We start from the raw sequence: 24,442 nt of genomic DNA, 5'->3' as shown, positions 1-24,442 counted from the left end.
TTGATAAAATAAAAATGTGAAAGCGAAGGACGTGATTTTGTTTGTTCTACAAATGTATCATGCATTTTGTTGAAATAAAACATTTGAAAGAACTATACCAAATCTCATAGTTGCATGTTTTGTTTGCTTGATTAAATGCAAGACATTGCTAACAAGATTCAATAAAGTTTCAAGTCAAATCTTTTACTCAAATATAACATGTATAAAAAGTTTAAAAACTACTTTTACAACTCATAAAATTTAAAATCTTATTCTATTACTTGCATTTTAGTCTACATAATTAAATTTTATACCATGAAGCTCGTGCAAATGATGAAAACGAAAGTAAAGATGAATTACAATTACAAATTGTACAAGATAGAGATGGAAAACGTGAAAAATAAGAAATGTAAGCAAAAAGAGAGATAGTAATGTTTTTGCTGGTAATCTATATATAGCATATCACTAAATTAGAAATTAATAACAATAAATTGAAATAGAAAACTAAATTAAAAATAACATAACGTTATATCCTGAGTCTTAAAAAAAGTTAAATAACACAGTCAACTTTTACTTAGCCATGTTAATTAAATTACTGTAAGTAACCCACATACGAGAGTACTATTTTTCATTCCCGAGCGATGGTATAGTTTGTGTACATGCAAAGACAGAATTGATGGCACGTCACAATGACAAAACTGACTATTTATCCTAAATTTTAATGTTGAACTGCTCTTGATAAACTTTAAGTAAAAGTTAAAGAATGAGCATAAATGAAATTTTCTGGTGTGCAACTTTTTCTTCGAATTTCATAAATGAGGTTCCATCGTTTGAAATGCATATGTAACATAAGGTTGAAATCCAAATCATACAATGCCAACCTCCAAGGATTTGATTACACAAAATGCATCATAAAAATCCTTAACTCTGCTTCTAAATTCTAATTATCCAAAAAATCTTTAAATATTCTCCTATATTCTCTTAAATAGACTTGAAACCAATTTCCTAAAATTTCTCACTAAATACCTTCTCAATTCCCTCAACAAGACTGCAAAGCACATTCCAGTGTACCCACCAGAAAAAATAAAATTTAATCATTGTCTTACACAACAGATTTAATACAAACATGGGGGCATGTAATTGAAATTAAAGAACTACCCATACATTTTCAAGATATATCTGATCCATGATCAATGAGATACCTGAAAACAAAAAACAAATACAAGAATGTCAGCATGGAAACGAAGAGATACCAGAAAAAAAAAATATAAGCATGTCAGCATGGAAATCAAGATGGAAAACAAAACCAACTGCCCACAGTGCGACCTTATCACTATGCCCTAGACATATAACTGCTTTATTTCATAATACAGAGGAATCCACAATCTGAAATCAGGCTTCATGATAGGATATAATATGATAGGTTATAATGGGTAATAGGTGTGCAGGAGAGAGAAAACAGTTGAAGAATTAATTGTTCAGTTTAGGAATTAATTGTTGTTGGGTAGTTAGAAGTGGGTTGCCTTTATAAGAAGGCAAGGGGGGTCTGGTAGAAGGGGGAGTTTTTGATATCAATTGTATAGACAGGAACCTTGATCCTGTGGAGGGGGATTATGCTCCCAGTTACTGGTTGTACATGACATTGGTTGATGTGAATACATATTTTCATTCTTTTCTTACCATTTGGATGCTATTGTGTGAGTGTGTGCTGTGAGACAGTTAGGTTTCATACCCAGAAACCTAACACTTCACCTTGATTTTAGCAACAAAAGAGGGTAGTTTTACGAGGGAGAGAAGTGGAGGAGGTAAGCAACTGATACAAACTGTTTGTAGTCTTGTAGAAATTACCACAAGGAATTGGGCAGTTAGAGTTACTGTGGGTTTTTGTGAAGGACCATACTATTGTAACACAAAATTACAAGGCATTCTTTCCCTACAAGCCTTATCCCCCTTTCCTCTCATTTCCGTACCAATAAGACAATCACCACGAAAGACGATCCCACCAGGATCATCATTTAGATCTCAGTCTGAACTGGATTTTCTCAGCTTTCACCCTCCCAAACCACGAGTATGCCCTCACCTAACATCCATGATAGACACGTTTCTCCCTCACATACATAGTAGGCAGATACTAGTACACAAACATAATACATAGGCACACGTATATACACACATAATACATGTATCACACATGATTTTGATGAAAGGTATAGAATCTTAGAATAGCGTTTGGGTTGGGGTTTGCATTGGCTAGCTAGCGTTATTATACGGGGCAGGGACCGTAGGATCAAAGAAATTGGGTTTGCATTCGCTAGCTAGTGCTTGAGAGAACATTCATTGCAGAACAAATAGGGCATGTTTTTTCATACGTGAAACTGTCACTGCCACCGGGTAGTTGTGCTGGTCCTGCCTAAAGGAAAACAAAAGTCCAGGACATAAAAGCAATATGTTGCTCAAGGATCTGAAATCTGAACTTGATTTGGTTAGAAGTACTAGTTAACAGGGTAGTTTCACCCTACACCTCCATGTGTTTATTCGTGCACCCCATATAAAAGAAACTTGCCGTTACACTCTATCAGGATTGCACAATCCAAAAGTAAAAAATGGTTAAGAAAAAACAAAAGCTTCCGAATTGCATAATTCAAAAGTCATTTGACTTCCGGATTGCACAATTAGAAGTCATTTTTGGCTTGCAAATTGTGTGATCTGAAAGTTGTTTTAAAGGAAATAAATGACTTCCAGATTGCACAATCCAAAAAGGGCAAAATGGAATTCGTTTATATAGGTGTGCTGGAAAAAAAAATAAGGAGGTACAGGAAGATGCTGCCCCTAACAGGTTGTTGTTTTGACATTTATATTATCGCTCAGATCGATCCACTGCAACATCTCATGGATTCATATATTTTCTCATTACTTAACAAAGGATGAAAATAACTAAATATGGCCACATAACAATATACCAAGACATCTGAACATGTACACTTTTTCATTTACGATTATTAAATTAAATTAGCCTTTCAAAAATATTTACCATCGCTTCTCATCTACCCTAATATAAAAAGCGATGAAGGATGGTATAGAACTCTACCAAGGAGATGGAGGCTATTGTATCAAATAAAAAGAGACACTGACAAAAACAAGTATACAGGCATGTCTCTTCCTTTGTCTTGCACTGTAGAGTACACTAATTAATTAAAATCTCAATCCATGTATCATATTCATTCGCTGTTGGGAATGATATAGGTGCCCCGGGAATGATTTCCGGTTATCCCAAAGAAGAAAACCTCCGCAGGTTTATTATAGAAAAAGGAAAGGGTAACTGAGGAAAGGGTGAAGCTTCTAATTGTTTGTACACAGGGTAGCTGAGAGCTTTTTAAAAGGTTGATGTAATACCTATAAAAACAGGCCATATATTTTAGAATTGGGAGAGTTTTGGACATATTAACCGTATTTACTTGACTAAATGTCTAGTGTGAAAAGAGAAGCTTACTTGAGTATGTATGTACTTTACATGTTTTTCTTTTCAATGGAGTTTTGGACATATTAACCGTATTTTCTTGACGAAATGTCTAAAGTGAAACGAGAAGCTTGCTTTTCTTTTCAATAAAGAGGTAACTTCAGATATTCAAAGTTTCTTCACCTTATTCTTTGAGCTGTTTGAGTTCTTTTGTTAGAGTTTCTCTCTACTTTTGTATTATAATTTGGTCATATAATATATATATATATATATATATATATATATATATATATATATATATATATATATATATATAGTCAAATGTGAGATCTCCAACACACTTTACACTAAGGATCAGGCATCTCAAGCACAGGAGTAGATATTAGTGACATGCTATGCCCAACAAACCTTATTATTAGGACAAGTTTTGATATCATCTCAGAAAGTGAATTTAAAATCTAACTCAATATTAGAAAATTGGATTGCAAAGTGACTTTAATACCCCCTTATGTATTATAATTTGACCATATCTTTGGTTGATGTAAGATCACCAACACTATTATTAAAAAAAACTCAATGCAGAAACAGTATTCTGCAAATAATTGTAAACAGCCACTCAACCAAGAAGGCATCAGGGGAAGAGGAAATTTTAAGGTTATTTAAATCAAAAGTGATGACAGATATTTTCCATTATGTACTACAAAGACAGAAACACAGACATTATAAATCAACATCGTGTTGCTTTGTATGCTAGTTTCCTTTTAAGATTTCTTCAAATCATTAGAGATAAGCAAAACAATACTTAGCAACTAGCATGTTAAGTGGGATATTATTTAACTTGAATATAGTTCCAGCCTTCCCCGTAAAAGAATAGAGCCAAAACATAATAAACGTCAAAGACTGATAAACTTTAAATCTCAACCATAAAAGACTTGTGAATAAAGCAACTAGCACGTTAAGTCACCACCAGTTAGCACTAGTAGAGCAAGAAAAAAGGGAATGCTTGGTTAACTTCAATTTCAATGGCAGTGTCTCAACAATAATATGAAGAATGTCCTAATTGAGCAGTGTTTGGTAAACAACATTCAAACAAAAAATGCTGCAAATTAGACCGATGTGCAAGGAAAAACAATATCCTAAATAATTGATACTGAGACTCGCTCTACAATACATTAATTCTTAATGGTGTTGTTAGGGGCTGGAAAGTATATGAGAGAAGGAGGTATAGGAGAGAGAGAAGGGGATCGAACGGTAGACAAGGGGGAATGACCAGGCCGAACGGTAGACAAGGGGGAATGACCAGGCCGAACGGTAGATGAGGGGGAGCGACCAGGCCGAACAGTAGAAGGCGGGGAGCTAGTTGGCCGAACGGTAGATGAGGGGGAGCGACCAGGCTGAACGGTAGAAGGCGGGGAGCGAGTTGGCTGAACGGTAGACGAGGGGAGCACCTAGGCCGAACGATTGGAAGCAGCGAGGCATCCTAACTGCCACAGCAGTTAGGATGGGCGGGAAATATTTAGTAATTATAGTAAATAAAGTCATATCCTAGGGAAATATTGTTAATTAGGATAATTAGAGCAGTATCCTAGGGAAATATTGTTAATTACGGTAATTAGAACAGTATTCCAGGAAATATTGTTAATTACGGTAATTAAAGAAGGTAATAGAAGACCTGAAAAAGGAGCCTAACTCGCATCCATCTTTTACTTTGGAGCATGACCGATTGCACTATAAAGGAAGACTTGTGATTTCAGCTCAATCGGCCTGGGTACCTATGCTGATCGCAGAGTTTCACATGACTCAGACAGGAGGGCATTCAGGGGTTTATCAGACTTATCGTAAGGTGGCGCAATCATTTTATTGGATAGGAATGAAGAAAGCAGTGACTGAATTTGTTGTGAGCTACCTGGTATGCTAAAAACAGAAATATTTGTCATCCTCTCCGCAGGGATTGCTGCAGCCTTTTCCCATACCCAACGCCATTTTGGAGGAAATAAGTATGGATTTTATAGTGAAGTTGCCTAAATCCCACGGGTATGATGCTGTATTGGTAGTGGTAGACCGTCTCAGCAAATATGGGCATTTTGTACCCCTGAAACATCCTTATTCCGCTCGCACCATAGCTGAAGTGTTTATTAAGGAGATTGTTCGACTGCATGGGGTAGCAATATCTATCGTTAGTGACAGGGATCCATTGTTTTTAAGTATCTTCTGGAAGGAGTTGTTTAAAGTGCAGGGGACCCAACCGAAGATGAGCACAACTTATCATCCTGAATCAGATGGGCAGACCGAGGTGTTGAACAGGGTATTTGTCGTTACCTGAGATGTTTTTGCTCAGAACAACCAAAGGGATGGAGTTCAGTATTACCATGGGCTGAGTATTGGTACAGTACTAGCTACCAAGAAGCGGTGGGGTGTACTCCGTTTGAAACAGTATATGGGAGATCTCCCCCTTCTTTGCACAGGTTTATACCAAGGGAGACCTTAATGGAAGTCGTCGGCCAGGAGTTGCAAACAAGGGACGAAGCGCTAAAACAGCTGAAATTTCATTTAGCCAGGGCTCAGGAAATGATGGTGAAGCAGGCCGATAAAGCAAGGAGACCAGCAAATGTGGAGGTGGGAGATTGGGTGTACTTGAAGATCAGACCACACAGGCAGACCTCGATGCCGTCTAGACTGCATCCTAAGTTAGCCGCTCGATACTTTGGACCTTTCCAAGTCACACGGAAGATCGGAGAAGTGGCTTTTAAGCTACAACTACCAGATACCGCACGGATACATCCAGTTTTCCATGTATCCCAATTGAAGAAGGCAGTGGGGGAAAGAAGTGTGGAGAAGGAATTGCCAACAGATTTGCAGGTGGAGGGATCGTCTTTCTGGCCGATCAGAATTTTGGATAGAAGACAGGTACAGTAAGGGGAGGACGAGGTGCAACAGGTGTTAATAGAATGGCAAGAGGGGGGGCCGGATGGAGCAACGTGGGAAGATGCCCTGACCATTAGAGACCAATATCCAGATTTCAACCTTGAGGACAAGGTTGATCATCAGGCGGTGGGTAATGTTAGGGGCTGGAAAGTATATGAGAGAAGGAGGTACAAGAGAGAGAGAAGGGGACCGAACGGCGAACAGTAGAAGGCGGGAGCTAGTTGGTCGAACGGTAGATGAGGGGGAGCGACCAGGCCGAATGGTAGAAGGCGGGGAGCGAGTTGGCCAAACGGTAGACGAGGGTGAACGATCAGGTCGAACGGTAGACGAGGGGAGCGACCAGGCCGAACAATTGGAAGCAGCGAGGCATCCTAACTGCCGCAGCGGTTAGGATGGACAGGAAATATTTAGTAATTGTAGTAAATAAAGTCATATCCTAGGGAAATATTGTTAATTATGGTAATTATAGCATTATCCTAGGGAAATATTGTTAATTATTGTAATTAGAACAGTATTCCAGGAAATATTATTAATTACGGTAATTAGAGCATTATCCTAGGGAATTATTCAGTATAAGTTAATTACAGTAATTAGAAGTATATCCTAGGAAAATAATAATTATAAATAAAGCACTGACGCTATGGTTTAGGACATGCTTTTGATTTGTGAGTTTTGTAAGAGAGGTTATGCTCTTAGGTGACTGAAGGAGGTTATGCTCCCAGTTATTGTTTGTTTTCTTTGATTCAGTTATTTCTTTCAATAAAAGGAGACTTATTCAGCCATTATCTATTGTTCATTGTTTGTGAGAGTGTGTCAAGGCTTGTTCTAGTTACGTCTCCCACTCGGATACGTAATAGGTGTGACTACAAACTCACTTCTAAATGAACATGGCACTTATAATTAAGCATCAAACATATCAGCCTGTAACAATCACAGATTAAGCCTCTACAAAATATATCCACAACAAACTAAAGGTAAAAGCATTGCCTAGTATCTTTTAACATCTATCACTCCTTCCATACCAGTAAGGAAGAACATCAAAATAAGAAAATCAAAATCAACGAGAACTAAAATACTCCACAAATCAGAAGACACAATCAAAATCATCAAACCCTAGGACCAAAAATAAGAAAGCGATGAGAAAGTTAATGAGTATTTTTAAATGAGAGAACTGCTAATAAAGGGTGTGAAAATGGGTGAGTAGAAAAATTTCATTGAGTGCTGCATTCTCAGAGGGTGGAAGAGTGAAAAAGGTGGTTTTGAAATCACAGGTGAGTATCTATGATGATGAAAGTATCCACAAGAGAGAAATGGTTACTATTTACAACTCAATACAATTTTATGACTAGTATAGATGAAGGAGGAATGGTTAACTGAGGAATGAGCAAGTAAAAGGTGGCAAATTCTAGAGATAGGATTTGCTTTATTTATCAAAGTAGTTACTTTTCATAGAAAAAGTATTTTTATTACACAAAAAGATGTTCACACGGTGCCTCATCACAATTTAGTACAAAAATGTCTTCATGAGCAATCCATTTGTCGTGGTAAAAAAGTAAATTAATAAAACAAGATAGTAGGCTGATATAAAATGTATATTCTTTTTCATAGTACTATATAGCAGCTTACATTACTGTATACGTGCAGTGCTTTTTTTTTTTTTATATAGGCAAAGATATAGGTGCAGTGCTTATTGAAATATTCGTGGTTACAAATAACTGACATGGTTTGTGCTCTCTAGAGCCTAAAGCAGAAACACTAAGCATTCAGCAGAGGATTATATTAATTACACAGAAATACCAAAAGGAACAACAAGGCGATGAAAGGTTCTTATTAATTCTCGACCTGTCAATCCTGAAAACATCATATTAAAACCTAATTCTTGAGAAACAACTGACAGAACATACATATAACATATGGGAGTGATACAACAGTCAAGCTCAAAATCTCTCACCTGTACAGTTATCAATTGGAGATTGAGCAGTTTAACAAACTTGTCAATCTTCATCATAAGAGCTGGCATCATCACTACTATAGTCACTAGTGTCACTTCCTCCAAGGTCCAAATTAACTGGCTGCACTTGAATAACTTCTGGTTGTTTGGGCTGAGGAATGTGAGGTTGCATTTGTTGCTCTGCAAATCTCGGTATTTGAAGCGAGTCCATAGGAGGCAATGGCACAGGATCTCCTGGTTTCCACCCAGGCGGGGGCAGTGGCAAATCAATAGGCAACTGGACAGGCATTCCCGGCTTCCAACCAGGTGGCACTGGAGGCAGCATTCCTTGAAACGCGGACAAATTTGGAACTGCATTAGTATCCATCTGTGATGGAGGCTCAACAATAGCTTCAACAATTTTCTCCTTGGATTCGACTTCTTTAGGCAATCCAACATCAAGGTCGGCAAAATTATACAACTGAGAAGCTCTCATTTGCTCTTCTTGCGGTGCAGGTGGCAATGCTCCACGAAGAGGAGCTTGGCCGGCTCCAAATTCCGGTGGTGCAAAGGTGGTGTAGCTTATCTTGTGGGCATACGATAATATATCTGACAGCTTCAACTGAGAAGAGACAGTTGATGAAGTCATGGAATCATCATCTCCAGATTTCGATCGCTTGGAGCGGCGATAATCAGAGTAATCATCGACAAGTATGTCTAGGCAGCACTCAGCATCTTTGAGTTTGTTAGAAAATGCTAGTAGCATTGAATCTTGGGAACGAATTTCACGGTCCATCTTCTGCTTGGCATCTTGGAGGTCAAGAATCTCTTGGAGTTCGGCAACAGCTTCGAATATTTGGGTTTGGAGAACAGTAAAGAGGGAAATTATTTCTTTCACAGTAGACGGAGAAGAGTCAAGAGGGGTAGATGAATTAGACGAGAGGAAAGTTGGAAGGGATCCACGGAAGGCAGTGACCCAAAGAGACCGGTTAGGGGAAACTTCAAAGATTTTGGAAGTTAAGGAAGCCATTTGGAGAAGAAGTGCTTGGGCTCTGGGAAGGGGTGGGAGGAGTGACAGAAGAGCAGAAGAAGGGGTTGAAGAGTTGCGGTCTTGGGGTTGCTGGGTCTGTGTTGGAGGGAGCTTTGGAGGGGTAGGGTTCGGAATTGAAGGAGAGTTAGGGTTTGCGAGCCCTAGCCTAGCAGGGGACTGCACATGTTGAATCATCTTGTGTATCTGGAAAACAATTTGAAAAATGATTCTTTGACACGGTTAAAAGAATCTACATTCATTTGCCACGCCGTAGGACCCAATAATTATTAACAGCATTAAGGATATATTGGTCATTTCAGTCTGTGGGCTGCTTCTGAGGTGAGCTGCTGATTTGAAAATTTCAAAGCGACCATTTCATTTTGAAAGACACACTTTTCGTGTTAGGGTTAGGATCGGGAGAGAACGCGAGAAAGAAAGAAAAAGAGAGAAGTCCATGGTTGCCACCGGAGGGTGGACGTGATCGGAGAAGTTCTTACCGGCGAAGTCGAAGGCGAAGGAGAAGTTGTTATCGGTCGTGAACGGTGTGGAGCGCGGAAGGTTCGTCCCCTTTCTATTTTCTCCCCTTTGTAGTGTTTGAAGAATAGAAAGTATATGAGGTTGTTCTTCCGTTGGTCATCATTTGTCTATGTTTCCTTTAATTTTTGATTGATTTTTTAAAACCCTAAACTAAAGGGGGAAAGTTCTGAGAAAAAGTTGCGGTAGGGAGAAGAGCAAATGCTGAATCGGTAACGAGTTTGATAGCTGTTGAGTGAGACGCATTGAGAAAACAAGTTTGGTAGTTAGAGAGTCAACACAGGAGCGGAGAGTGAGATACATGAAATTTGAAGCTAGGGTTGCGGAAAAGAGGAAACCGAACAAGGTATGTGGAGTTAAACTTTCTGTTTTGTGATTGTTTACGCATGGTTGTTAGTCTCTTTTTGAATACTGTACACACAACCCATCCTTCATCCTACTTTAAACCATATCACATTTTTTTTTAATTGAATGATCAATCGTTGTACTAAAAAACAGAGAAAAACGTTTAAAACTACATTATCCACGCATAAGACTCAAAAAAAAAAAAGAAGAAAATGTTATGGCTTAAGAGTTACAAAAGCTAACACAGTATCATAATAATTACACTTACTTCCATAAATCCACATATTTAAGTGCTTTTGGAAATGTGATTTCAATGACTTTATATATTGAAGTTTATGAATGTTTTTGGATGTAAAGTTGGAAAAGTTTAGTATGTTATTAGAGAGTAGAGAAACTCTTGAAAGCACTTCTATTTTGAATCCAATCATACCCCATATGTTTATCATAAATTTTTGTACAGATATATTCCAGTTATAATGAAAAAAAAAAAGCAATGCATGATTAAGTTTTATTGAACAAAATTAAATCATGAGAAGAATAGCTTCTTTCTGTCTAGTTATATGAATGTAATAATTTGTGAAACTTGCCTGTGGTGTGCCATTTTCGTGTGTTTGAAGTCGATACTCGTGCATGATCCAATTTGATTTTTGTCCATTGGGTGCTTGAGCTTTGTAAAAGACTAGGGTTTTCCTCATTCCTATGAAGTCATGCTTTGAATAGATAGCTTTGTCTCTTCCAATTTCTTTCCAAAACCCTGCTGCAGTTGGTGTATTTGTGCGAGTTCCTGTTGGATAGTTGTTATCTTTATGGCTAAATAAGTACCATTCATTGTTCTCTTCTGTTCCTATTCTGCAAAGCTCTTCATATTTTCAAAACACCAAAATATCAGTGATTTTTTGTTAAGTTTGAATTATACAATCCAATTTGACTGTTACCTTGAAGATCCCATGGGTCAATTCTATATAAGTCAACATCTTTTATGACATGTAGGTGAAATTTTTTAACATATTTCACTTTATAAATTTGACTGTTACCTTGAAGATCCCATGGGCCAATTTGTTGTGAAATATTTTAACATAGCATTCACTTTATAAATTTGTTCTCAACATTAGGGTTTATTCCTTAGGTCGTTTCTGGAAGCATGCAAAGGATAATTTTTTAATCTAATTCACCATGAAGGACGAGAGAAAATAAAATTATTTCCATAATTTCGTTTACCTTTAAAACATAAGGTTTTACTTTTTACTCCTGCAATTGTCTTCTTCTGAGGAATTATATTTACATATTACTTACTTTCATACAGAACTTTTACATGCATCATAAAATAATATTGCATATTTTATGTCATAAAATATTGTTTTTTGTTTGAAAGCATATCTAAGATTAGTAACAATAGTTACAGATAACAAGCTTAAATATTTCAATATTTCTTGAGGTCATGGAATGAAAAGTGGTGTAGTGACAATTTTGTGTATGCATATGTTTACTTGTGTATCTACCTTGTGTTTGATGAGAACAATGTTATGCTTGTGTGAGGATGGATTGTTGAATGATAAAGCTTTCTTAAACTCCTTGTTGGTCCGTAAGATGTGAATGAATGGATGATGCGTGGCCTTTCAATCTTTGTTACAGGTTGTGTCTAAAATCGAGAGATGTTGTATTAAAAGAAATTCTGCAGAAATCTGTATTGTCATTATATCAAAATCTTCTTATGTTGCTTATAGGAAATTTACCTTATTATTTCCCATTCATAAAACTTAACGAAAATAGTAAGGAAAAATAGAAGAGAGAAGGTTGGGATAGGAAGAAGTAAGTAAGGAGGTTGGACAAAACTCTGTAGATCTAGACAAGAAGGAGCTACCTTAGATCCTGTAGAAGAGTTGGAGCTGCTAACTTTCGTGAAGGAGAAGACAAAGGAATCCAGGTAGGGGAGCTGATCCAATTTTTTTCAGTACAGAACTTGTAAGCTTACTTGTAAATTTTCGGTCTTAAATCTTCTGCTAAGATGCATGCTTTATTTTGTGAAACCCCACAAGAATTCTTACTATAAAAATATACTTGTTGTTTTGGCTGCCTCTATTTTTTGTCTGCTTATGTTGATTATAATAACCATGCTCTAAATATTTCTGCTAGTACATTTGTATTTTCGTGCGTACATTTTTATCTGAAACAGTCCATCTGTCTAGTAATTTGAAGGAGAGCACTATTCCCTTCTAAAATGAAATGTGAGCTGCAATCAATTCTTGACCTGGTTGATAAATGGTTTAAGTTTCTGACACTTAAATATTTTATGAATATACTTGCAGCAAACGTTATAAATTCTCATCTTCAACTTGAAGAGGTGTCGGAAAAATCAAAGGCGTTTATACCTGCTGACAGCCTCCGAGCACCAACTCAAATTTCAGAGTCTACATCTAGTGTTTTGTCAAAAGGTAATGCTTTATTCATACCCCCACAGTCTGAATTCCATTTGTCACCAACAATGGTGCATGGTTATTCCAGAGACTAAAGATTTGGCTACTGAAAAGTCAACTGTTCAAAAGTTTGATTTTGCTTCAAATAATGAAAACAAGCCTACCCTGCATTGGAAAATCGGTCAAATAATGAAAACAAGCCTACTTTTGGACAATCAAGACAGCTTGGTAGTGGTTTATGTGGAAGTGGGTTTGGAGCATTTAGCAGCCAAGGGAATAGTGGATTTGGTGGAGTTGACGGCAGTAAGCCACCTGAGCTATTCACACAGATGAGGAGGTAGTCCAAGGTTATACTGATTGAAATAAGTAGAGTTTATATTGTGAAGCTCCATAAAGTAATTACGGCCTAACTCAATACGAAGAAACGGGATAATTTTAATGATGAACAATTGTGTTCTAACTTTTCCTTGAGAAATGTATGAAATTTGTGGTCAAGGTTATGGTATGATGCGTTCTGTTTATAAATGTTTAGAATTGAAAATAGTAACAACCTCGATTTAGGTAGTTAAAGCATATTATATTTGGGATTGATTTGTAATAAACAAATGAAACAGTTAATATTTATTTTGGAGCAATATTTTATTGGGTTGAAGGAAAAATAGATAGATGGTATGAAAAGCAATGTATGTTCTCTTATTTTATTTAAAACAAGTTCAAAGTAAACAGAGAAAGTTACGTTTACAAATTCTAATTCTTAATGGTACCTTTTTATTTAAATTTTTGTATACTCTTTAAATCCAAATTTCAAATATTTTAAATTTCTTAATTTGTGGATAAATTCTGTATCTAGTCCTTTATTATAACCACGTTATATTATTTTTATTGTCCCGTCAAGTTTCTGTAAACTTATTTTAATTCGTTAAAAGTTATAAACAATCTTAAACTATAAAAACATGTCAACATTAAACTTTTTTAAAGCTAAATATAATATAAAGAAGCAAAATAATCACTTTAGAACTAGAAAAATAAAATTAACCACTTTAAGAGGCAACTAACTAAAATTAATATAGCATATATAAGTTAAAAAATGAAAAGCTATCTTAGTTGTTTTTATCATACCGAATAAATTTATCTTAGTTGTTTTTATCTACTAATCTCAATGACCACATTTTTTTGGTGCAGTAAGTGGTTATCTACTAAGTTCTATGTGGTATTTCTGAAGACCACATTTTTTTGGTGCAGTAAGAGGTTATCTACTAAGTCCTATGTGGTTATTTCTCAAAGGTGTTTTGTACAACGACAAAAGTGGTTTAATTCAATCTCAATGACCTTATTTCTTTGGTGCAATAAGTGGTTATCTACTAAGTCCTATGTGGTTATTTCTCAAAGGTGTTTTGTGCAGTCATAAAAGTGGTTTAATTCAATCTCAATGACCACATTTTTTTGGTGCAGTAAGTGGTTATCTACTATGTTTTATGTGGTTATTTCTGAAAAGTGTTTTGTACAAGAATAAAAGGGGTTTATTAAATCTGAATGATCACATTTCTTTGGTGCAGTAAATGGTTATCTACTAAGTCCTATGTGATTATTTTTGAAAGAGGTTATGTACAACAATAAAAGTGGTTTAATTTAATATCAATCATCACATTTCTTAGGACATATTTCATCAATATGATTGCCATCCAAACTTTTATGAATAACCAAACTTAAATTTTCATCCATAAAGCATTTTATAATCAATCGTAAAATTCATAAACATTAAACATTACAACATATTCTTCATTACAAAAACTAAACAACCTAAAATATGTACATTATGTTCAATATCTGTTCCCATACTTCAATGTATTCAACTTTGTCATGTTGTCCTACTTCATGAATTAATCAATGCCTAAAGCATCCCACATTTCTTCAATACCATACTGCGATGAGCATTATCTTCGTGTAATACCCACTGACAAACCATATGTTGTTGCACAACTTGTAATTGTTCCTGCAATAACAATACTCTTGTTAAATATTACACTTAAAAACCTTTTATCATAAATTATATTGAAATAAACATATACATAAACCTTTTACTCAGACAGACTGAGAAGATAATTGATTGAAAAGTGAAAATAAAAGTGCAAGGTGTGACTTTAGAGATTGCATTACTTTGTCCATATCACTATATCGTACACATTTTTCAAAACACAATCAACATCATTGTATAATGAGAGTGACAAGTTCAGTTTCATGTATTGGTAAAATAATATGTATTTAACTAATGCATGCATAAAGTGGAACTGTGATTATATAATAGTTACAACACGTCTTTAGCCAACAAAAACATAAATATTCATAAAACCCATCATATGACATTAGTGAGCACATACACCAGTATTCACACTATATTATGTTTACAATCAATAGTACCCACCACAAAAATGAAAGTTATTACACACTAACACGGTCTTAACCAATACACCAGCAATTTCACCTTCATTCTAAAAGGAAAACAAATATAGAACTGCATGTAGTTTGAAAAATAGATTTTGCAGAATGTATTAAAAAGAATAAGCTGAGTTACAAACCATAATATCGTACTTATTTGTTAAGTATGTTGTGTCAAAAGATATGACATCACCAAAATACTCACAAGCTGCCCTATTTCGTGCATCGGCCCAAAACACATTCAGTATATGGTTGTCGTCATCAACATCAATCTCGAAAAAGAAATCCTTATTTAATTGTCTCATGGAAGAGAAATGGTTTAAGAGTGCCTTTGCATCACCATCTTTTGTTAATGCTCTTCTTTGTTTGGCCACATAATTTCTAACATCGTGTTCGACAAACTCCAAGTTCTCGTAACCTCTTCTAGCACAAACCAAGGACATGAAGCTCTTGTTAATCCTCACTCCTGCTTCAACATTCAAGTCTAGTGTTCTTTTAATGTTCAGATTCATCCTTTTATTGCCTCGGAACAATCTTGAAGTATAATTACTACTTATTGTACAATATTATCGAAATATGTATTTATATGGTCACTGTCTGTACTTCTCCTAAAACAATTCAATAGAAGAATAATTACTACTTATTGGGCTAATTAATATCATGCTTGATAATGAACTTAATCATTTTTTTTAGATGCTCATAACTAGTATAAGAACTAACCACATACGAATGACCAAATAACCACTTACTGCACCTGTAAAAGTTATTCATGAAATTCAATATTATCCAAATATGTATTTATATGGTCACTATCTGTAGTTCTCCTAAAACAATTCAATAGAAGAATAATTACTACTTATTGGGCTAATTAATATCATGCTTGATAATGAACTTAATCATTTTTTTTAGATGCTCATAACCAGTATAAGAACTAACCACATACGAATGACCAAATAACCACTTACTGCACCGTTAATTTTGAATTTTTATTTTAAATGACCATTCTGGAAACAATTACTTCACAGTTAACATTACAAACCATTATGCTATCTCATGAAATTAAAATGGGTATAAAGTTAAATAATTCAATCAGAAGAAGAAGTCAAATTCAAGTAAGATGACAAATATAAATCCAAACATTAAATAACTTCAACAACCTTCTGGGCAACACAAAAATATATTCTTTTGTAAATAAAACTTGTAATCACTCACCTATTTAATAGAACTTCAGTGGTTGTGGACAGATATGGAGTATGCATTTTAAGTTTTACAGGACAATGATCATAGTTTTATCAAGCTAAAACATGTAACATTAAAATTTGTCGGTCACCCATCCAACATACCCAACCAGCAACATTTCAAATACATTTTAATTCAATTCTTAAATGCATACCCAATTAACTATAACTACACCTGTTCCGCACACTTCGACTTCAGGTTGGGGGAATGGTACCTTTTCGTTGTAGCCTTCCTATCTTCTGATCTCTAGGACACCTATTCCGCACACTTCGACTTCAGACTGAGGGGAGGTACCTACAAAAGACACTGCGACGTTCAAGTTAGACGTTGCTTAATGAACTTTTTCTCACAATTGAGTATTAGAATTCTGTAAAACATCCTTACTTTTATGGGGTAACCTTGTATTTATTAGTTATTTCATGGACCTTAAACTGTCACAGGTTCAATAAAACGAACTTACCTTCTCAATTGTTATGTTATTTATTCAGGTATTATTTGCCCAAATCACTGACCCAATAATATCTTGTACGGGACCTAATTATGGCCTAACATTAATAACTTTAAACGTTGGTCCAACATTGATAAAAAATTTGTTTAAGTCACCACTTGCCCTAAAACAATAATGGTAGTTATTATATTATTATAAGAGTTATCGTTATTGTTTCATAGTTATTGTTAATTGATGATAAAAGGAAGATGAATGTTATTGGTAGTGTCGTTTTTCAATATTATTTATTACTAAATATTTTAATTAAAAGCTATGAAAACATTTTTTTTAATAGTGTTTTATTTGTTTTTTTACTTTGTTAAAGATGTATGAAATATTTAAAAATAAATGATAAAATCAGTATAAAACGTCATATCCAAAATGAACTAGTTATCTTTATGAGCGTCTTTTTTAAAAGAAATTGTGTATGTTAAAAAGGAAGAATTTCTATTAAATATTATTATATTACATACCTACTTAAATATAATTTTGAAGAAAATAAATTATACCAATCGAATATGATAATAAACACACATAATAAAAAAATATTTATCATTATCTTGTTTATCTTACTCACTATGCAACCCTCTAATTTTTCATTAAAATGTACAATTAACACACATTAAATAATAAAACTTTATTCATGATTTTTTGAAAATGTCAATAAAAAATTATTTTACAATCATAAATTTTATTGAAAAAATAAATATAAGACTAAAATATATTGTTTCCAAAATATCTCATGATATTAACAAAATAAAATCTCAATGAAAAAAAAAACTCATTCAATGTTTAAAACACATGATATAAAAAAATATATTATTTTTTATAACAAACTACAAGAACGCCTTCACTCATAAATTATTCCATTTGTGTTTAAATTTTGACACTCCATAGACCCTCGAGAACCATACACACTCAAACTATTTCACAAAGTTATCTGCAAAAAAAAACATTCGTCCTCTTCATATAATGATATAAATAATATTTTTTTCTTACGTTATTTTATATGAAATGATAAACTTTATAATTACTTTAGTGATAATATTTGGTGGTATTAACACAAACACTTTTTCAGCTCAGAACAGTAATGAAATATTCTTTGTTTTGAAATACATTTGAATTAAATTTGTTTTGAAATATTCTTTATAATATTTCAAATTAATTTTAAAAGTATTGCCTAAATATTTTAAAAAATTTCTCTTGAGAAAACAAAACATTTTGAAAATTTTGAAGAACTTTTAGCATATTTTATAACAAAATAATTATGTATTTAAAATTAATTAGAATTACTTCCTCTTAGTTAGAACTAATTCCACGATTCAATGAAGGAAAATATAATTACTTGTTTAATTAGTTTCAATAATTGCTTTTCAGAATGTTAAGTTTTAATATTTGAGAGGGTGTTTTAAAGAAAAAAATAGTTGTAGAAAAAAATGTATAAAAAAAAGGCAAATCAATAAAAGTAGAAGTTAAAAATGGCACATACAAAAATTTTAAAAATTGGGCCAAGAGGGATAGTTTGGGCCTGCATTTTGGACCTTCCAAAGTTGGTTCGGTGGAGTATGGACCAAAAAATATAAAGAGAAATGAGTGCATGAATAACAACTAGCAACTAGGGTTTTAAAGAGAGGCTACTCCTCTGTCTCTTCCGTTCGTAGCAGGGAGCTCCAGCGTATCTCTCAACTTCAGAATGGTTCGTTTCCCCTTCTCGTTTGTTTTCGTAATTGTTTGATCTTAGTCCTTTCGGCATTTTATTTTAACTATCTGATTTTATTGAAATGTCCATTTTCCTTAATATCTGAACTTATGGTTTCCTTCTTTGCAATCAAAGTGTTGTTATCTGTTTGAAATTCAGATCCATGTTTTAAATCTTGGTGTTGGCATTCGATTAGCGATGTCTTCATAACTTTGAAGAGTTTAATGGGTTTTCTGTAGGTTTCACTTTGTAATGAAGATGGAAGAATATTGAGATTTGAATATGGTCTTTTTTTTTTCATTTTTATTATAAAGATAGCATAGAGGGGAAGAAATCCGTATGTTATGGCTTCATGCCTTCAGGTTTTATTTGTTTACCGCAAGACTTGAAATCCGTATGTTGTGACAGGCTAGAGGATTGAAGAAGCATTTGAAGAGGCTCAATGCCCCAAAGCATTGGATGCTTGACAAACTGGGTGGTGCTTTTGTAAGTGAAAGTTTCACCTTCTTTTGAACAGTTTTAAGGGAGCATTTCAGAGTCTGATGTGAAATTGTTTTTAAAATGTTTAGGCTCCCAAGCCCTCATCTGGACCACACAAATCTAGGGAATGCCTGCCACTCATTCTCATTTTGCGAAACCGGCTGAAGTATGCCCTGACATACCGCGAAGTCATTGCTATTCTGATGCAACGACATGTCCTCGTTGATGGCAAAGTCAGGACAGACAAGACATATCCTTCTGGTTTTATGGGTATGTATGGCGATTGTCAATTTTTAGAATTACTGGTCCCTTCATGTAGTCACCGTAGTTTTTATTTTTTGTGTGTGCTGAGTGGGGGTTGCATAATATGGTATGGTAATTCATTGATATTGTTATTGTTTGCTTCATTAGTTTTTGATGTATTTCTCTATACAAGATGAACTGAAACTCCCAGCTAACCTAGTGTAAAGGAGAGTTTACCCATTACAACACCACTACATTTATTTATTTTGCTCAATGCAGTGTTTTCTTTTCTGTTTGATACAATTAAATTTTATATCTTTACAGATGTTGTATCCATCCCCAAAACAAATGAGAACTTCCGGCTGCTGTATGACACTAAAGGTAGATTCCGCCTTCACTCAGTCAGGGACGAGGAAGCTAAGGTACTTTATTTTGGTTACACTGAATGAATTTCGTCCTTTGCTACTCCTTTACGAGATTACACCACTATTATTATACAATAACAGACTGAATAAATTTGTTCTAAGTTCTTCTGCATATACTATTAATCCGGTGTTGAATGTTCATCCCATCGAACCTTTGTAGCCATCCTTTTTTGGGTTGGGTAGTTGTTTGGATTTTGTTGCTGCGACCTAGATCTTGCTTAGTATTTATGAATCCACACTTGTTTTGCTTGTTCGATGGCAGTTCAAGCTCTGCAAGGTTCGATCAGTGCAGTTTGGGCAAAAGGGTATCCCATACCTGAACACCTATGATGGGCGCACTATTCGCTACCCAGACCCTGTCATCAGAGCCAATGACACCATTAAGTTGGACTTGGAGGAAAACAAGATTGTTGATTTCATCAAATTTGATGTTGGGAATGTAGTTATGGTAACAGGTGGAAGGAATAGAGGGCGTGTTGGAGTGATCAAGAGCAGAGAGAAGCACAAGGGAAGCTTTGAGACTATCCATGTTCAAGATGCTACTGGGCACGAATTTGCAACTCGTCTGGGCAATGTGTTTACCATCGGCAAGGGAACAAAACCTTGGGTATCTCTTCCCAAGGGTAAAGGTATTAAGCTTTCGATCATCGAGGAAGCTAGGAAGAGGATTACCGCCCAACAAGCTACTGCTGCTTAAATTTTTATTAGGCTATGAATAGACTACTCTTGAGTGCTTGTAGTTTTTATGTGATGGTTTTTGCTTTCTAATTTATTATCTGGAGATTTTATCCGTTGAATTTTGTCATAGAACTCTTATTGCTGCTGTTATAACATTCATGAAGGAATCTTTCCATTCCATAGTTTTGATGTAGTTTAGTTGGAACAAGTTTCTTACCTAAGTCCATTCAATGCATCTTTTTAAGAAAATATAGTTGTTTTCCATATCAGCTTGCTTTTTCCTTCTAAGCAAACAAAAACTAGTTACGAAACAATATTCTATTATGATTTAATGTTAAGCTTCTACTCTGTATAGTATCATATGTCTGCAATATAAATGTTAACTATTAAATTGTATGGATTTAAATCATTAAATCATACGTAAAAGAGATGAAATCTTGAAAACGGATATTGTAAACAGATTTTTGCGAGAAATAATATCTCTAAAAATTCATGGATGAGAGAATTTATAAAAGACCTCATTGAGTTAGATAAATCTTTTATTTTATTCTTATGGTTGGAATTTGCTTACAACATTTCATACGCTAACCCAAATATTATTAGACAAATTTTCTTTCTCATTTTCTAATCTCTGAAACAGTTTTTTATCAAACAAGTTTTTGTTTTTCAACTTATTCTATTAAAAAGTAATTAATAAAAAATTTAATTAAATTTTAAGTTCCTTACAAATCTGTGAATTTTCATTTGAATCTTTATTATCTGCTAGTCAATTTTTTTATACCTTTTCATTCATTATTTATAGTTTAATAATTTTGTTAATAGAATGACTTGTATCTTATTCTGCTTTATGTGTAAAAAATGTGAAAATTTGTGATTAGTATAAAACAATATCTAAGTAATAGAATTCACATGTCAATTTATACTAACCATAATATTATTTTATTAATTACGAAAGTCTAATTTTTTTGGACACATGGATATAATGAAGGGGATCAAATAATACTTATATTACCTAATTAATGAAAAAAAGTAAACAAATTAAACTATCAATACTCAATTGAAAAATATAAATTTTTTAAATAGATAGACAAATTTAATATGAACTTAATTAAAAATATCAAAATTCATGATAAACTTAAAATTTAATTAAACTTTAATAAAAATTATTTTTAAAATTAAATTAGACAATAAATAATCGTCTTTATGTGTTTTCTTTAACCAAAATCAAGTTTAAATTTGTAATTATTTATTCTATCCCTTTCACTTGAAGTTCTTACACTTTGTAATTACATGTGTTGGATTATTAAAATGGAAACATGTAATGTCTTTCTTTGACCTTAACTTTCCTTTTGATTTATTACTATCATTAAATATCTGAGATCGACAATTGAATATTTGAACTTTTAAGAGTTTATGAACATATTTCTTTTTCTTAACTCCATAACTAAAACTTCATTTTGAGTAGAGGAGATAATTTTATTGTTGTCCTTCCTCCTAGTTTCTTCATTTAAGAAGTTATCCTTGATCATGTCAAAAGTAAGTTTTCCATTAGAAGTGGAGTTACTCACACCAATATTTATGATTTCCATTAGAAGTGGAGTTACTCACACCAATATTTATGAGTTGTCTGGTAATGAGCTTAGCAATAACAATGTTAGTAGTTCATCATTTAATACAATCTCTATAGTGGTAACCTGATTTACTTTATTTTGAAAACTATGTAAGTGCTACTAGCTTCCTAATAAGAAAAGTCTCACTTGACACATGATGATAATAGATTTATCTATCCATAACCTAATCATGCCAAAGTCTTCCTCTTTATCTGCTTCCAATCTCAATCAGATTTATCTTCTGTATCAATCGGAAGCTTCAATTATAGAGTGGTACATTACAAAGAAGCCATTGAGTTTTGCTTAAGTTATATGCCAAGTTTTGAACCCGTAGAAGTTCCTTAGAGTAGACATGAAGTTAGGGGAGTTTGAGGAGTGAAAATTGAAAGTATTACTAGAAAAGAAGTTGATCAAGCCCATTTATTCGTCTTAAACAACAATGTCAAAGTGATTCCTTTCATTTTGCAACATACTGATGAAATCAAGTCCACACTGAGTGAAAAATAGACATTTAATGAACGTACCAAAACTTTCTTACCATGGTTTAAGAAAAAGGTTTACGCTATTCCAAATGTTTCTGAAACTTTATTAAGGCTAGCTCGTGGGTAAAACACCAATGTGGTAACATATGGTGGCCATTACATAAGCAATTACTATTTCTATTCAAAGATGGAATATGATAAAAGTAGAGTTCAAAATAAGAGGGTTACGCTTGAAGTTGAGGTTGTACACTTTGGTAATTCTAAGGACAAAAATCTAATTACGACATCAATGAATTATTTCGTAATAATACAAGAAATATGGGAAGGTAACTATGTAATTTTTAGAGTGTCAGTTTTAAAGTGAAAATGGGTTGATAACAATTTAGGTGTGTGGAGAGATGACCTTGACTTCACTTTGGTGGCTATTAACAGGAAGAATTATACCGATGAATAATTTATTATAACTAGTCAAGCAAAAAAAATATTCTATGTCATTGATCCAACCAATATAAAATAGTCAGTCATATTGAAAGGAATAAGCATGCACAAAAATCATGATGAATACTCTTTAGATATACTTGCTACGTCTTTCTCATCAAGAACCATTGAAGACAAGATTAATGACGTAGCTGATGACATATATGTCATTCCAAGTGATCACAATGAAGGATATATGGGAGAAAACAATACCCTAATAAGTGTTTTTTTATTAATGTTGGCACATTTACAATTTTTTATTTTGTCCTATTCTAACTTTATAGAGCTAATTGGTTATATTCTTGTTATCTATATATACTAATTATGTGTTTTTAGGTATGACAAACTTTGGATCAGGAAAGAGTAGGCTTGACATCTCTGTGACTCAGTTTCCAAATGTCACAACCCTACGAATTCCCATTAAGAGGTTAATGGTCAAGATTGATTGTCGATTAGGTACACCTAAAAGCCTATATACGAAAAAGTTTTGTAGCTATTTGAGAATTTTGGCCAAAATACATGTGTCTACTATGATTGCATATTGGGATGATATCCTGGAGACAAAGAAGAACCTCTTATGGTAGGATGCTCTAGTGTGTTTACTTAACACATATATAATGTTTAATATGTTTACTTAATTCATTAACATTTTTTCTATTTTCAACATCAAAATTTTGACATTCTAAATATTGAGCAAATTAGGAAGAAGGTTTATCTCACATAACCAACAAATTGAGGGACTTTAAGACAAGACTTGCATGCCTTATGTGTTAAGAGGCAACCAATATGAAAATCCTTGTAATAAGTACAAAATAACTAAGGAGGAGGGGATGAAGTTTTGTGCATCTAAGAGTCTAGGTACTGACAGCTTTATTTCTTAATTTTTTTATAGTCACATAAGGCATACATTTGTGATTTAAAGTTATAAATTTATGTTATGTGTGACACAAAAAAGAAGAGTACCCTAACAAAGACAAAAGCTTAATGATGCACCACATGTATTATCATGAGGTGGTTATGCATTATTCGAGAAACGATTAAGAAAGTCTTGTGTAGAGGCTTTAACTAACCTAGTACCTGCACCTCCTAGGTACGAGATGTGGAAAGGCTACTCAGACTAAGTTCGATGAGCACATGACATCACAATCACCTCAATTGATATATGAAAAAATAGTAAGTACTAACCCTAAACCCAAAACCATAGTTCATATGAAGTACTTTATGATTAAACTTGATCATGTGGTGTAGGATGAGTTGGTTGAGCAACCAACTCAAGGTTCATTTGTTGGGCATGGTCATGAGGATATACTCACAACGACCATTGGAAAGCCAGAGCACCCAGATTGTGTGTGTGGCATTAGAGGTGCAATTGGTCTTCAAGATTACTTTAGTCCTCCACAAAGAAGAAGTGAATCCTTGACTCATGAGATCTTGAGGAAGATGGAACTCTAAATGGAGGAAAGAATCAAGCAATGCATGATAGTTATAAAGCAATGTTTCATGGAACAACTTCAACAACAACAACAACAACAAATACAAAGAGCACTTGAAAAAAAGTTTAGTCCATACAAC

The 24,442-nt window shown here is 34.0% G+C and overlaps 1 protein-coding gene, 1 long non-coding RNA gene and 1 pseudogene across 3 annotated transcripts; 2 read left to right on the top strand and 1 right to left on the bottom strand.

Moving 5' to 3' along the window:
* Nucleotides 1–821: 821 nt before the first annotated feature.
* On the bottom strand, nt 822–9,652 carry LOC148206676 (mediator of RNA polymerase II transcription subunit 4 pseudogene; annotated as a pseudogene). The gene is made up of 2 exons (XR_015783698.1): nt 8,313–9,652; nt 822–1,181 (listed from the first exon to the last, which is right to left on the bottom strand). The product of XR_015783698.1 is annotated as a mediator of RNA polymerase II transcription subunit 4 pseudogene (transcript).
* A 35-nt stretch (nt 9,653–9,687) lies between these two features.
* LOC148206675 (uncharacterized) lies at nt 9,688–13,109 on the top strand. The gene is made up of 4 exons (XR_015783699.1): nt 9,688–9,879; nt 10,015–10,201; nt 11,833–12,124; nt 12,507–13,109. It is a non-coding gene; the product is annotated as an uncharacterized LOC148206675 (long non-coding RNA).
* Nucleotides 13,110–18,325: 5,216 nt separating this feature from the next.
* Nucleotides 18,326–20,479, top strand: LOC124837190 (small ribosomal subunit protein eS4z-like). The gene is made up of 5 exons (XM_047312484.2): nt 18,326–18,472; nt 18,884–18,961; nt 19,045–19,225; nt 19,523–19,620; nt 19,886–20,479. The coding sequence occupies exons 1-5, from the start codon at nt 18,470–18,472 to the stop codon at nt 20,318–20,320; spliced, it is 795 nt and encodes a 264-aa protein (XP_047168440.1). The 5' UTR covers nt 18,326–18,469; the 3' UTR covers nt 20,321–20,479.
* The last annotated feature ends 3,963 nt before the right edge of the window (nt 20,480–24,442 follow it).

The sequence above is a fragment of the Vigna umbellata genome, chromosome 1, assembly GCF_029865625.1.
Source record: "Vigna umbellata cultivar VRB3 chromosome 1, Vumbellata_1.0, whole genome shotgun sequence".
Classification (NCBI taxonomy): Eukaryota; Viridiplantae; Streptophyta; class Magnoliopsida; order Fabales; family Fabaceae; genus Vigna; species Vigna umbellata.
The sequence above is the reverse complement of the archived record's forward strand: the minus strand, read 5'-3'. Positions and strand labels throughout refer to the sequence as shown.